The sequence below is a fragment of the Mangifera indica genome, chromosome 14 (genome assembly GCF_011075055.1).
Source record: "Mangifera indica cultivar Alphonso chromosome 14, CATAS_Mindica_2.1, whole genome shotgun sequence".
Taxonomy (NCBI): domain Eukaryota; kingdom Viridiplantae; phylum Streptophyta; class Magnoliopsida; order Sapindales; family Anacardiaceae; genus Mangifera; species Mangifera indica.
The window spans coordinates 12092971-12105229 of NC_058150.1; the positions used below are offsets into that span (position 1 = coordinate 12092971).

Consider the following 12259-nt stretch of genomic DNA (forward strand, 5'->3'; position numbering starts at 1 on the left):
TTAAAACTACACATCTAAAAACCTTAAGATAGAAACAATTTTAATTTGTCCCCATAATCATGTCAAATTTCAATTTGCCCCCTCTAATCCATAACAATTTCATTTCTTCCCCCACCAATAAAACTCATAATTCAACTTGCTACCTAGCCCTAAAAATTTCAATTTACCCCCTAAACCCATAAAATTACAATATGTCTACCTAAACCTAAAAAATTGCAATTTCCCCTTATCGCAAAATGTCACAAAGAGTCATTATTTAAAAACTTGCTCCCCCCCTCCCCCCCAATTGCATGTTGTCACAAATAGTTACTATTTAAAAACTTGCTTTTCTCCCTCTATCGCATGTTATCACAAAGTTACATATTGTTTCAAAACTCGCTTTAATCTACCCAACTGGCGAGATGCGAGTTGTATAACTTAATCGCAAACAACATCGCCACCACATTTTTTGACCCCAAATGCATTTTTTGACTTCCATTTCAATACCAAACAAATCCATATCTACTATAACACAAAAGTCCTCAAGAAAATAATCCTAAACATGTAAAAATAGACCAAAAAAATAGATTGTTCATATCGAAAACCTTAACTCTAAAATGTATAAAATCTTTAATCAGTGAAATATTGTTACGATCCTAAATGCAAGGTATGAGACTTGGATCCCACATTGGAAAGTATGGACAACTAATGTGGGGTTTATATGGCCTTGGACTCTCCCATCTCAATAGCTAGTTTTTGAGGTGTGGTTCTCCTAAGGTTCGTATCATTTAAAGCTGAATAATATTAATCCATGATGTTTTGGCGAGTGTACAAAAGCAAATGCCCATCTCTCACAAAACCAAACTGATTTCCCACAGCTAATACAGTCCAGCTACGCTAAGAACAAGAACACAAAAGACTCAACTCACGTAATCTAAAACAAAATAACATAAAGGACTCAACACATAAACTTGATATAAATGATACGAACCTTAGGAGAACCACACCTCAAAAACTAGCTATTGAGATGGGAGAGCCCAAGACCATATAAACCTCACATTAGTTGTCCATACTTTCTAATGTAGGATCCAAGTCTCATACCTTGCATTTAGGATCGTAACATACCACCACGCTTCGCAGCCCCGGCGCCCACGCGGGTTGGCTGTGCGCTAGCTCCCTGCTAGCCCCGGGCGAACACTGCAATGCCGGCGTCACCACCCACGCCGCACGATTGCAACTGAGAGACATGGTGATAGCTCTGATACCAAATGATATGAACCTTAGGAGAACCACACCTCAAAAGCTAACTATTGAGATGGGAGAGCCCAAGGCCATATAAACCCCACATTAGTTGTCCATACTTTCCAATGTGGGATCCAAGTCTCATACCTTGCATTTAGGATCGTAACAAATATCAACACCAAAATGATTGAAAATTGATAAGAAATTATTTACTAACCTCGTTGGTCATTTTTGTCATCAAAAAATTACAAAAATTCACCATAAATGGCCAGTCTTGTGATGCCTCGTGATAATATATAGTGAATTCATGAATCACAAATTTCAGTTTTAAAATACACAGTGATTTCGTGATAAAATTGATGGGTTTTATTGGAATATATAAAAGGTATTTTGGTTATTTCACATTTTGAGACATTTTTGCTTAATGAGCAAAACTATGCACATTTTTGCTTAGTTTTGTATATAATAGGGAATTTAATTTAATTTCCCTCATTAAACAAAACCAGATATTGTGTCTTTACCAACTTTGGAATCATATTTCTAACCACTTCGCATATCTGAAAGCTGACTCTGCCTTCTGTAAGCCACAAACAACCCATCTCATCAAAACTCAAACCCTTCAAAGCACTCGCTCTCCAATCACTTCATCAAAACAGATATCCAGCAAAACTTTAACCCTATAAACAAAAATAATAATTTGATTAAAAATAACAAACCCAGATGCTAAGACAGACCTAAGAAATCCAGAACAACACTTGCTCTAAAATCAATCCATCAACACTATATATGCACGTGCATACATAATTATCCTGGAAAAAAATCACAAAAAATATGGAAAACTAACATGATAGAAAAAACCCACATAAATGCATCTACAAAAAAAATATAATAAAAAACCCTACCCACTCATGAAAAATAAACAACAATAAAATCATCTTCAGGCAAAAGATATAAACAAAGCCCTGCAAGTGAAAAACCAGTCACAGAAGCATAAAAAGAAAGAAGCAAAATTAGAGAAAGTAGCCTAAGAAGCACATAGACAATCCCTGAAATTGTATAGTTCAAGTTAATTGAAGATTGATATGGGCTCTTGATGAAGCTACAGAATGGATGGCTATGAATCAAAACATACTAAACATATAAGTTGAATTCCAAGCGAAGAAATGGAGAATGCTAAGAATTTGGCAACAAAGATTTTCTATATGAACAAAGCTTCTGAAAACCATAGACAACTTCTATTATTGTAATATATATTCAAAACAATTTTCTTTGACATTAACATCCAAAAAAATAGTGCACCACCTACCTATCACATCAAAGGTGTATCCACCCAGAAGACTTGACACATCAGCTTCTCTCCTCTTTGATAAATGAGGGTAAAAAATGATTTCTTATCATCTAATTGACTGTTATGTGCTAATATCTTATTTCAACCTTTGCTTGTCTTCACAACAACCGGCTGAGGGACTTAATAAGTAGTTTCAGATTCCGTCTAGTAGCCTCATCTCCAGTGAATCCCAGAATATCAGAAGTTATATTCTGCAATGGTGGAAGAATTAAAAAGGGTAACAGAAAGATTAAACAATTTAGATTTAAGCAAAGACAATTGATTCATACGGTAATTAGATGTGGGTAAAGAATGTAGCAGAGTAGAACCTCACCTCTATGTTCTTCAAAGTGAAAATCAGGGTGTATATGGACTTTTGAATCAATTCAGTGTTCTCAGGGGTCATAATCGACGAATGCACCCTTCTGTAGAGAACGAAAGTGAGAATCATGAATGGTACTTTGTCTAATTTTCAAGGTCAAAAAACCTCTTTCATTACCTCTATAAGAGACAGTTTACATTTGAGTTTTGATCACATATCGTGTCAATAAAAACTTGCTGATGGTAAATTATCGAAAAGCCAAGTTCAAAAGCAATGAGAATATATTGAGTCAACTTGTTGAGCACATGCATTTCATGATGGCTGAAAAAGACCTATTAGAATTTCGATCTAAATTTTAATAAAATACTAATTTACCCAGCAAGCAACTAGTTTCTGTGTTAAAACATACAATTACATTTAACTACTTATAATGATAGGCTTACAGCTAGACACAGTTAATGGAGGAATAGAATAGGAAGGATGTACCTCAAATCATCTGATGCTTGAGTCAAGCTTTTGGTTAAATACTCAACTTCCTTAAGCAGACCACTATCATGAACCTCAGCTAGCAAAGGTTGAACATCTTCAGCCATGGCTTGAATCTGAGACATCACTAAATCAAAGCCAACAGTTTATGCATGATAATAGATCAAATGTTCAGTGCAGTTAAAGATAGAGCTCAACTGTGCATGGACATAGTAAAATCTGATTCAGGCAATGTCCTAGTCCCACAAGAACAGCTTCTCTAAATTGAAAAAGTGAAATTTATTGAGACTTAATATATACTGAGATATATCAGTCAAACAAATAAATTGAACAGGTTAAACATGGATACATGGAAAGGGCACATCAAACCTTTCTAAGTAGTGGTTTTGCCTCTTCAATGACAGAAGAAACTCGTTCAACCAGAGAATAGGTATTGGCAACACCAATTTCCTCCATTTCGCGTCCAAGACGAGTGAATATCCCTATCAATACATCCAAACTAACTCCTTGATATCCTTTCATCTTTTGTCTATCACAGAGAATTAGACCTTCCTTAGCACATTCTGGGTCTAGGGGCCCTGTCAAAGGTGTTGGAATTGGATCCCTAGGTGTTATATCAATTAGAGTTTCCATTAGAAGACCCGACTGGTTTACCTCCACTAGTGAGTTTCGAGGTATTATAACTTTATCATCTTCAATCTACAGAGAAAAAAAGTTCACTCTTTAAGTGAAAATTTAAACCAAATATTTTCAATTAGTTCTTTACTTCACTCCACATATTTCACTGTCAAAATGGAATTAGGGTCAAATTAAAAATGCATAACACTAAGGCAGCAAACCTCAACAACTGCTTCAATGCTTTTCAGAGAAGGGTTAACACGGATAACATTGCCAACAGTCACCCCTCTAATCCTCACAGGTGTTCCCGTACAAATGCCCGAGGCTTGAGAAAACTCAAATACAGCCAAATATTTTCTAAATCTAGACCGCAGTTGAAAACCTCTCAACCAAGCTAAACTGAGAGCAAGAAGCACTGTGCCAGACACAAGAAACAGCCCCACCCCACCTTCCCAAATGCTCCTCCGACCAAACCCAAAATCACTCAGTGGACGTAACGTTTGCCTCCAAATATTCCGAGGAACATCCAAAACAACAGACAGTGGATTCTTTGCCTCTGAGGAATAGTGGTTATGTCCTGTATCAGCAGACAAAGCTCTTACCGGAGTAAATTTTGCTTTCGGTTTTGGTGGAAGACAAGGCCACAATTTTAAGGAAACGCATGGAACAGTACTCCTTGATGAAGATAACATAGCAGGGTTTGTTGAAGCTGAGACCAATAAATTCCCAACCATCTTTTAGAGAATCCCAGTTCAACTAAGTTGCTGCAATGACCAACAGCAACCACACAAGTTTTATATACTGTCAGCAGTAGCAACTCCCTCCAGCCAAATTCAACAAAACTAGAATTGCATTTTACATAAGTCTTCAGCAGCCGAGACTTTCACTTATCTAACTATGCGAAGTCATACTTGTTATCAATACAAAATACTACAATATGCCTAATCCACTTTCTCTTCAACCAAAATCAACCCAGAAAAATCCCAAATAAAACTAACATAAAATCCGATTCAGCAACTACTAATTCACCCAAAAAAAAATTCCCAGAAATCTAAAATGATTATAAAGCAACTAAAGAATTCAATGGGGTTTACGAAACTTGGTTTTCCAACCATTTCTTAACATTTTCTCACTAGCCAAACGGTTCAGAGTCAAACTAAAAAAACATAAGAACAATACAAACCAATAAAATGAATAGATTTAAGAAGAAAAACAATAACTGGGTTTACCTTGAATTCCACTCACGAATTCGAAGATCTTTTGACTGAGTTAAAGGCGACAAAAACTATTGCTTGGGTTTTGTTCTTTTGGTTTCTCCACCAAATCCCCCGGGTTATACCCGATCAGGATTAATCTACTTGGACTTGGAGCCGTTAAATCTTTTCCGTTAGGCGTAACGGAATGAGACTGAATGACCTTAATACCCTCTACCAATCCCTCTGAATGACTTTAATACCCTCGACCCACCTCCACATTCACCCCAACACCCATCGCAACAGTCCCACCCACCACCGACACTAAAATCTAGAAAAAATACAGTGACTTGCTTATCCAACCATGAATTAAAAACCTAATTTTTTTATATTATATATTTTATTAAAAGATATGCATTTTTTAAAATAATAATAATAAATTAATAAAAATTATAGTAATCATGTAATTTTTTTTTAAAAATATCATAAAATACTTCATAAAATTAATAATTTCACACATATCTCTATCCAATTCTCATTACTTTAAAAAAATATATTAATTTATGCCGATAATATAATTTTATCACTGAATATAATGTATCTACCATATCATATCACCATTTGATACACCTTACCTATGTATAGTTTTTCACGGAGATTGTTTTGTATTAATACAATAAACACAATTCTAATTTAGATACAACCCACATTGAGATAACAAAAACACCATCTGTACAAGCTTTCAAATGAAACAAATGCCAGCGCATCACCATTTCAGTTAATCGGCAAGGCCATTTTGTCAAAACTTCTTAATGCATTTGGCCAAACAAATGTTAATTGGACAAAAGCTGCAAACAGTAAATCAAGTTTAAATTCCCATAATATCAACTGGCGGTCACTCACATTCACCTAAAAATAACGATGAAGAAAACACCAAGCATATTGCAGTTACACAGTACTTCAGCAAAACATAAATGTAAAATCTAGTGCTCATCTCCTAGTAAACAATGAACAAGCTTCTTGCTCTGGCCTGCATTCACAGGTCTTGAACGCTCAAACCTGCATACATTTACCGCAAACACAAATTAAGAAGGAAAACGCTACTACAATCATGTTTGGTTGTCGCTGCATTAAAAAAAAAGGAAAAAAAACAGATAAGATGAAACGTAAATGAAAAAGTACCTGGGGGAAGAGACTGCTTCAACTTGTCGGCCTTCTCTGAATCAAACACACAAAGGGTGTAGAGGTACTTAGAGCAGCGGACCTTGAACTTGACAACATCTTTGCTCCTCTTGATTTTCACAGATCGAGCATCCTTCCTTCTGGCAGTGAGAAGGAAATCCTTGATCTCGTGGATTTGCTTAGGCTATGTAACAATCATAAAACAAAAGCTTTTAACACAATCGCAGAAAGTACAACACAACTAAATATAGCCATATTAGCTGCAACAGCTGAATAAGCACAAACACGTATCACATTAATAATATAAAAATTAGTAATCAAGACGTGAACAGTCATTAAACTGAAATTCTACAAAGCTTAAAACATTGTGAGCATTTCAATTGCAATCTCAACATGCCCTCTGAAGTGAGAGTAAGATTTAGAGAACTCTCAACATTATTAGTTCAGAAAAACCAAAATGTTCTTCAGATCTAATCTAAACACACTCTTAAGAATTTAAAAAAAGAAGCAGACCCGAAATGTCTAAAAGATCTTAGATACAACAAAAATTGTACCAAACTTATAGCAACCTTTAAATAGCATTCAGTCCAAACCTAAATGCTTTAAGCAAAGCCTTCAAGTAAAAAACTATTACTTCAGCCTTTAATTGCCCATGCCACATCTCACTCAAGTAAAAAACTGCAGCTTATCTATTCATATCTGCTTATCTTTAGATTCAATTCAATTCCATATTCTTTGGTATCATAACTCTAGAAGAAACTTTCCACGGCCTAAGCTGGGCTAGAAATGAGAAAATCTAGCATTAAAAAATCCATCAATTTAACCAACAAATGCTCTCTTCCCAACTTACTAAGCTTCAGTTCATTCTAATCATAAAGAGTGCAAATCTTCTTAACCTGTCCTCTGCAACTTCAGAATATTTTCAAATTTAAAATTTATATTTTCCATATAATCCCCTCTCTAATCAAAACTAACTCATCACGTTAAAACTCATACGCTTCAAAACAATCACTCTCCAATCACTTCAGCAACCCCAAATATCCACCAAAACTTCAACCCAAAAATAAATTATTACACAAAAACAAAAAAAAACCCAGAGATAAAAGAAACCCAAATGATATAAAACAACACTTACCGACACATCACTCCATCAACACTACAAATACATACGCAGAAACTATCTTATCAAAAATAAAATATATATCTAATGAAAAACTAAACCTCACACAGATGACAAAACAGCCAAACTAGATCTAACAATTCATCACCACTCATATAAATGCATCTAAAATTCTACTTATCAAAAATAAGCAACTTTAAATCCATCTTATCTCTGAAGGATCAAAATAAAGTTTTTGAATTAACAACATGATCAACGGAGTACATGAAGAACGAAGTCAAATGACAGAAGGTACCATTTTTAGCTGAGGAATTTGCTTCTCAACTGATGAAAAACTAAGCAAGCCCAACGAACCCTAAACCTCCATTCAACTTTAACTATATATATGTCCTGATTATAAACCCTAGAAATTTTATTGGCTTAAATTTCCTATTTTAACCCTATTAATGTTTTGATATTACTTTTTTGCTCTTCTGGGCCTTTTAGCCCAAATAGAGTTGAATTCAGCCCAATAGGAATTGAATATGACTTCAAAAAGTGGCAAAGTTCGAATATAAAAATAATTTATGATTGATTTTATTTTTAGTAAATAAATTAACAAAAGGGAAAATATAATTAAAAGCATTTTTTAATCTTAATTAACTTTTGAAATTATCTATTTGTAGTTGTGTGAATTTTGTGTATGCAATAATGCATATGAATGTAGAGTAAAGTTGTATAGTTAAAATGAATTTATTAATTTTTTACTTATGTAGAGTAAATAAAAATAATAACGTAAAATTTGTTTTTAGTTTTCACTCACATAAGTAAGCGGAAATAATTTACCTAGTCCAAGTTAATGGTATAAATTGTGTTGAGTCACGAGGAGCTAGTTGGGTTTAAACTTAAGTTATTCGAGTTTAAATCTTGAGCCAAATTTGAGTTTCAAATTGGTCAATTTGTTAAAGTCACGAGTTTACAGCTTAAATGAAATATCAATAAATTTATAAAAGTTTTAAATCTTACATTTATACTTTTAAAATTTTATTTCTTAACTTTGATTTTGAGAAGTAATTGTAACTATATAAATTATGAGGTTTAAATATGATTTATTAAAAGTTAAGACATTTAAATATAATTTTTCAATCAAACTCAAGTCAATAATTGTTGTCTTAAACTTAAACCCAAACTAAGAGTTTATAAGCTCTATGTGTTCAAGCTCAAATTTGAGTTCAATTTTAATTCTATCATATCAAGTTCAATTGAAACACTACTTAGTTTAGTTTGATTTCATCGGTGTTCATTTCTTTTAAACTTAAGTAAGTCAAATTAGTATCATCTTATATAATCGGAATATATTTGGCTAGAAGCATTAAAAGGTGAAAAAAATAAAAAATAAGTAAACACAAATAATTGTGTGAATTTTGTGTATGCGTATGAACGGGAATCAAATTAATATAATCCAAAAATTAAATGATTTTCCTTCTTTTCTTGACCAAGTAAACCAAATTACTTAGTATTGTGAAAATCTTCCTTCATTCTTCTTTTTATTAATTAAGTAAACATTAGGCGTTTGGTTTAGATAGTGTTTTATAATCAAAATAGAAAGATTATCTTGAAAGTAGATTACTTAAAAAATTATTAGATATAAATAATTATTATGTTTAATAAAATTTGGTAGATATAAATAATTATTGTGTTTGGTTAAAGATAATAAAAAATACTAGTAAATTATTTTATTTAAATGCACTTGAATATAATTATTTTAAATATTTTTTATATTATTTGTTATATTAAATAAAAATAAATTTATTTTTGTTTCAAAAAAATTAATAAATAATAATATAATTATAATAAAATCAAGATTACCTTGGTAATCTTTTAATACATCGGATGAAAGTGGTAATCAAATTCTCACATATATTACCTATCGTAATATTTTATTATTGACAAACCAAATAAGGTAATATAAGTAATAAAAGATAGATTACCAAAATAATCTTTAAATCCTTAGAACCAAATGGTTTCTAAAAGAAAAGAAAAGACAATCATAAACAAGTTATTACTAGTAAAATAAAGTGTTTAATACCATAATAAAGTTATGTGAATTTATAATGAGTATCAATTTGAATACTAATGATGATATACGTCTTCATATGATTAAATAATTCTACATAAAAAAATATAACAAGACCCATTGAATAAATATATACAATAAAAAGTGTGTGAATTTCATGTATACATATAAACACAAATCAAAATGGTGTTGTCAAAGTCGATTTTCAATCCTGTATAATTCTAGCTAGTAAAATAAAGCATTTGCAAGTATATATACAGTAGTTGCCTGAATTTCATGTATATATATATGAATGTAAAATTGAAATAGTATCATCAAAGTCGAATTTTTATCCCTTTTCCATTGACTCGTGGATTTGACCTTCATTCATTTCTTAAGTTATAAAGTAAATTTGAAACAATATCTAACTAGATATATTCAAAATTATAATAGAAGAAAACATCAATCATCAAAGATAGATTCGAGTCAAGTTAAGTCGAGCTTAACTTGAATACAAAATAGTGAGCCCAAATTGATTTGAATAGTGAATAATAACACCAAAAAGAATGACAAGTCATCAAAAAAAGAGAAAAAGAAGAAGAATTGTTGAACAATAATAAGAGTTTTGATGAATAACTGCTGTCAAACCCTCAAACTTGAATAATCAAATTGTCAAATTAGAGTTTTAATTTAAGTTTGATTCATTCAAACTAAACATAGATTCAAATTTCTTGCTTGCTTGAATGAAATCCACTACACCAATCATACACAAATTATTGCTGTCAAGGGAAACCTTTTGCAAGTATCTATTTGTAGTTGAGTGAAATTCATGCATGCATATGAACGTATACATATAAATATAAAGTGCTGAAATAATTTAAAAATTATTATAAAATGCAGACGCACATGATGATGCAAACAAAAGCCAGAAACAGCATAATTGTAAAGACTTCATTATAACTTGTAAAAAGAATAATTAACACAAACAACAAGAAGTAGAAGTCTTATCTAAATCAATTAGAAAAAGCAGTGTTCTCCACTATAAAATGTTGGAGAAAAGTGAGAGCAGTTTTTATGAAAATGCTGTTCAAATCAGTCGACATAAAGGCAAACTTGGGATCTAGTTGGTACTCTTCTGTTTGCCACCAAGGTCTCTTCTTGGCCCCCATTTTCTTCTTCTTCTTTCTTCTTTCTTTCTTTTTTTCATTTTCTTCTTTATGTCAATTTAATTCATTTATACACTTTCCACCTATATCTGCAAGTGAAAAATTATTATGTTTATGATTGAGAACTGGGTGGATCCGTTCAGAGGTCAAAGCCAAACAAAGGTCTAGGGACTTAGAAAATGAAGTGAAATATAGAAATTATTAATAAAGAGCAATATGTTTGAAACTTAAAATGGTTTCTATGGATGTTGTTAAGATGTTTGTCAAATCGTTCTATAAATTAATAATGTTATATCCCCTCAGTTTTAAGTATTCAATTAAATACTTAAATAATATATTATCATATGACGATATATTATTTTATTTTTAATTCAAAATTATTCAATCATATGATGATAAATCACTTGAATACCTAATGGGTGTATATAATTTTATTGCATATAATTGTTGATTATTTGTAGCCTTCATTTTTTCTTAAATCTATTTAAATCAAGGTTGATTTTAATTTTCTATATATAAAAGGCTCAATTAAGCTATACTAGTTCTTATTACTTGAGAGCCATTGTGATATCTTCGTGTATTATTGCTTGCTTGAATTTGCTAACTTAATTACAAGAATTTGATAATAATTTTATAGGTCTCAGTGATTAATATTGCATATTAGAGTGAGAAAAAAAAATCTCATATTGATTATTTTCTTCATTCATTTTTAATTGCAATTCATAGACTTAATTAACAAATTAATAAATTGCTGGCTTGCTCAAATTTAAATAGTTTTTATAAGATAATCTAGATGACTGGAATAATCACAATATATATGTATATTTCCAAAGTGTTATGTATGTACATTAGTTTAAAATCCAATTTTAACCAATTAATTAAGGCCACATGATTATTTCCCATCCAAGGTGTGATGAACTAACAAATTACCCCTCTCTAGGTTTCAAAAAGTCAAATTCCCACCCCGTCATCTATTTCTATTAATGAATCAATTGATATTTTAAAAATGGTTATTTTATCCTTTTATTGAAATTACAAAACTTTCAATAATATTTAATATAAATATCAAATTGCTAGTATATTATTACCGATTTCAAATTTTATCACTTAAATTCTTAAAAAAAATTAAAACACTAACTTTAAATCAATGTATTTTAGTCTTCTTTTTTTTTTTTTTGAAAATATAACTGTCATTTTGAAATTATTGATAAACTTATTAAAATTTTAAAAATTTCAAAAAATACCTCATACTTTTTTCAAATTTTGCAAAACCCTCTAAAAATTTCATTAGAACTCCAACATTTTTAAAATTATAGTTTGCCTCTAAACTTTTTAAGAAGAAAGTAGAAAAAAAAAGGGAAAAAATACAAATAAAAAGAATAAGGAGAAAAATGAAAATAAAAAGAATAAGAGAAAAAAGAGAAAATAACAAAAGTTATACAAAATTATCTTTTTACTAATATAAATGAATGACAATTGAGAATCTAACTTTTTAAAATTAAAAAGGTGAGAGTTTGTTATTTGGGCAAACCTTGGTTGGAAAATAGTCTTTTGGCCATTAATTAGCTATTAATTAATTAAACCTCTCA

General features: G+C 31.1%; 2 protein-coding genes across 4 annotated transcripts; both read right to left on the reverse strand.

Moving 5' to 3' along the window:
- Positions 1-1564: 1564 nt before the first annotated feature.
- Positions 1565-5321, reverse strand: LOC123195457 (protein TRIGALACTOSYLDIACYLGLYCEROL 2, chloroplastic-like). Of its 3 annotated transcripts, XM_044609153.1 has the most exons (8): positions 5204-5321; positions 4196-4738; positions 3726-4055; positions 3555-3615; positions 3357-3483; positions 2883-2973; positions 2528-2760; positions 1565-1898 (listed from the first exon to the last, which is right to left on the reverse strand). In XM_044609153.1, exons 2-7 carry the CDS (start codon positions 4706-4708, stop codon positions 2668-2670), a joined length of 1215 nt encoding a protein of 404 aa, XP_044465088.1. In that variant the 5' UTR covers positions 4709-4738; positions 5204-5321; the 3' UTR covers positions 1565-1898; positions 2528-2667. The 3 variants fall into 3 exon arrangements, with proteins under 3 accessions (XP_044465088.1, XP_044465090.1, XP_044465089.1); XM_044609155.1 differs by lacking the exon at positions 3555-3615 and having other exon boundaries at positions 3357-3472; XM_044609154.1 differs by lacking the exon at positions 1565-1898 and having other exon boundaries at positions 2435-2760.
- Positions 5322-5914: 593 nt separating this feature from the next.
- On the reverse strand, positions 5915-7865 carry LOC123195705 (60S ribosomal protein L38). The gene is made up of 3 exons (XM_044609512.1): positions 7765-7865; positions 6350-6533; positions 5915-6226 (listed from the first exon to the last, which is right to left on the reverse strand). The coding sequence occupies exons 1-3, from the start codon at positions 7765-7767 to the stop codon at positions 6204-6206; spliced, it is 210 nt and encodes a 69-aa protein (XP_044465447.1). The 5' UTR covers positions 7768-7865; the 3' UTR covers positions 5915-6203.
- Between the last annotated feature and the right edge of the window lie 4394 nt (positions 7866-12259).

Excerpts from the sequence above, each read along its gene's own strand:
- LOC123195457 (XM_044609153.1), bottom strand. The coding sequence starts at position 4,708 with ATGGTTGGGAATTTATTGGTCTCAGCTTCAACAAACCCTGCTATGTTA. Across the intron at positions 3,616-3,725 it reads CAAAACCACTACTTAGAAAG|AGAAGCTGTTCTTGTGGGAC; the intron begins GTTTGATGTGCC and ends TTTTCAATTTAG. Across the intron at positions 3,484-3,554 it reads TTTTACTATGTCCATGCACA|TGATGTCTCAGATTCAAGCC; the intron begins GTTGAGCTCTAT and ends GCTTTGATTTAG.
- LOC123195705 (XM_044609512.1), bottom strand. Across the intron at positions 6,227-6,349 it reads GAAGCAGTCTCTTCCCCCAG|GTTTGAGCGTTCAAGACCTG; the intron begins GTACTTTTTCAT and ends AAATGTATGCAG.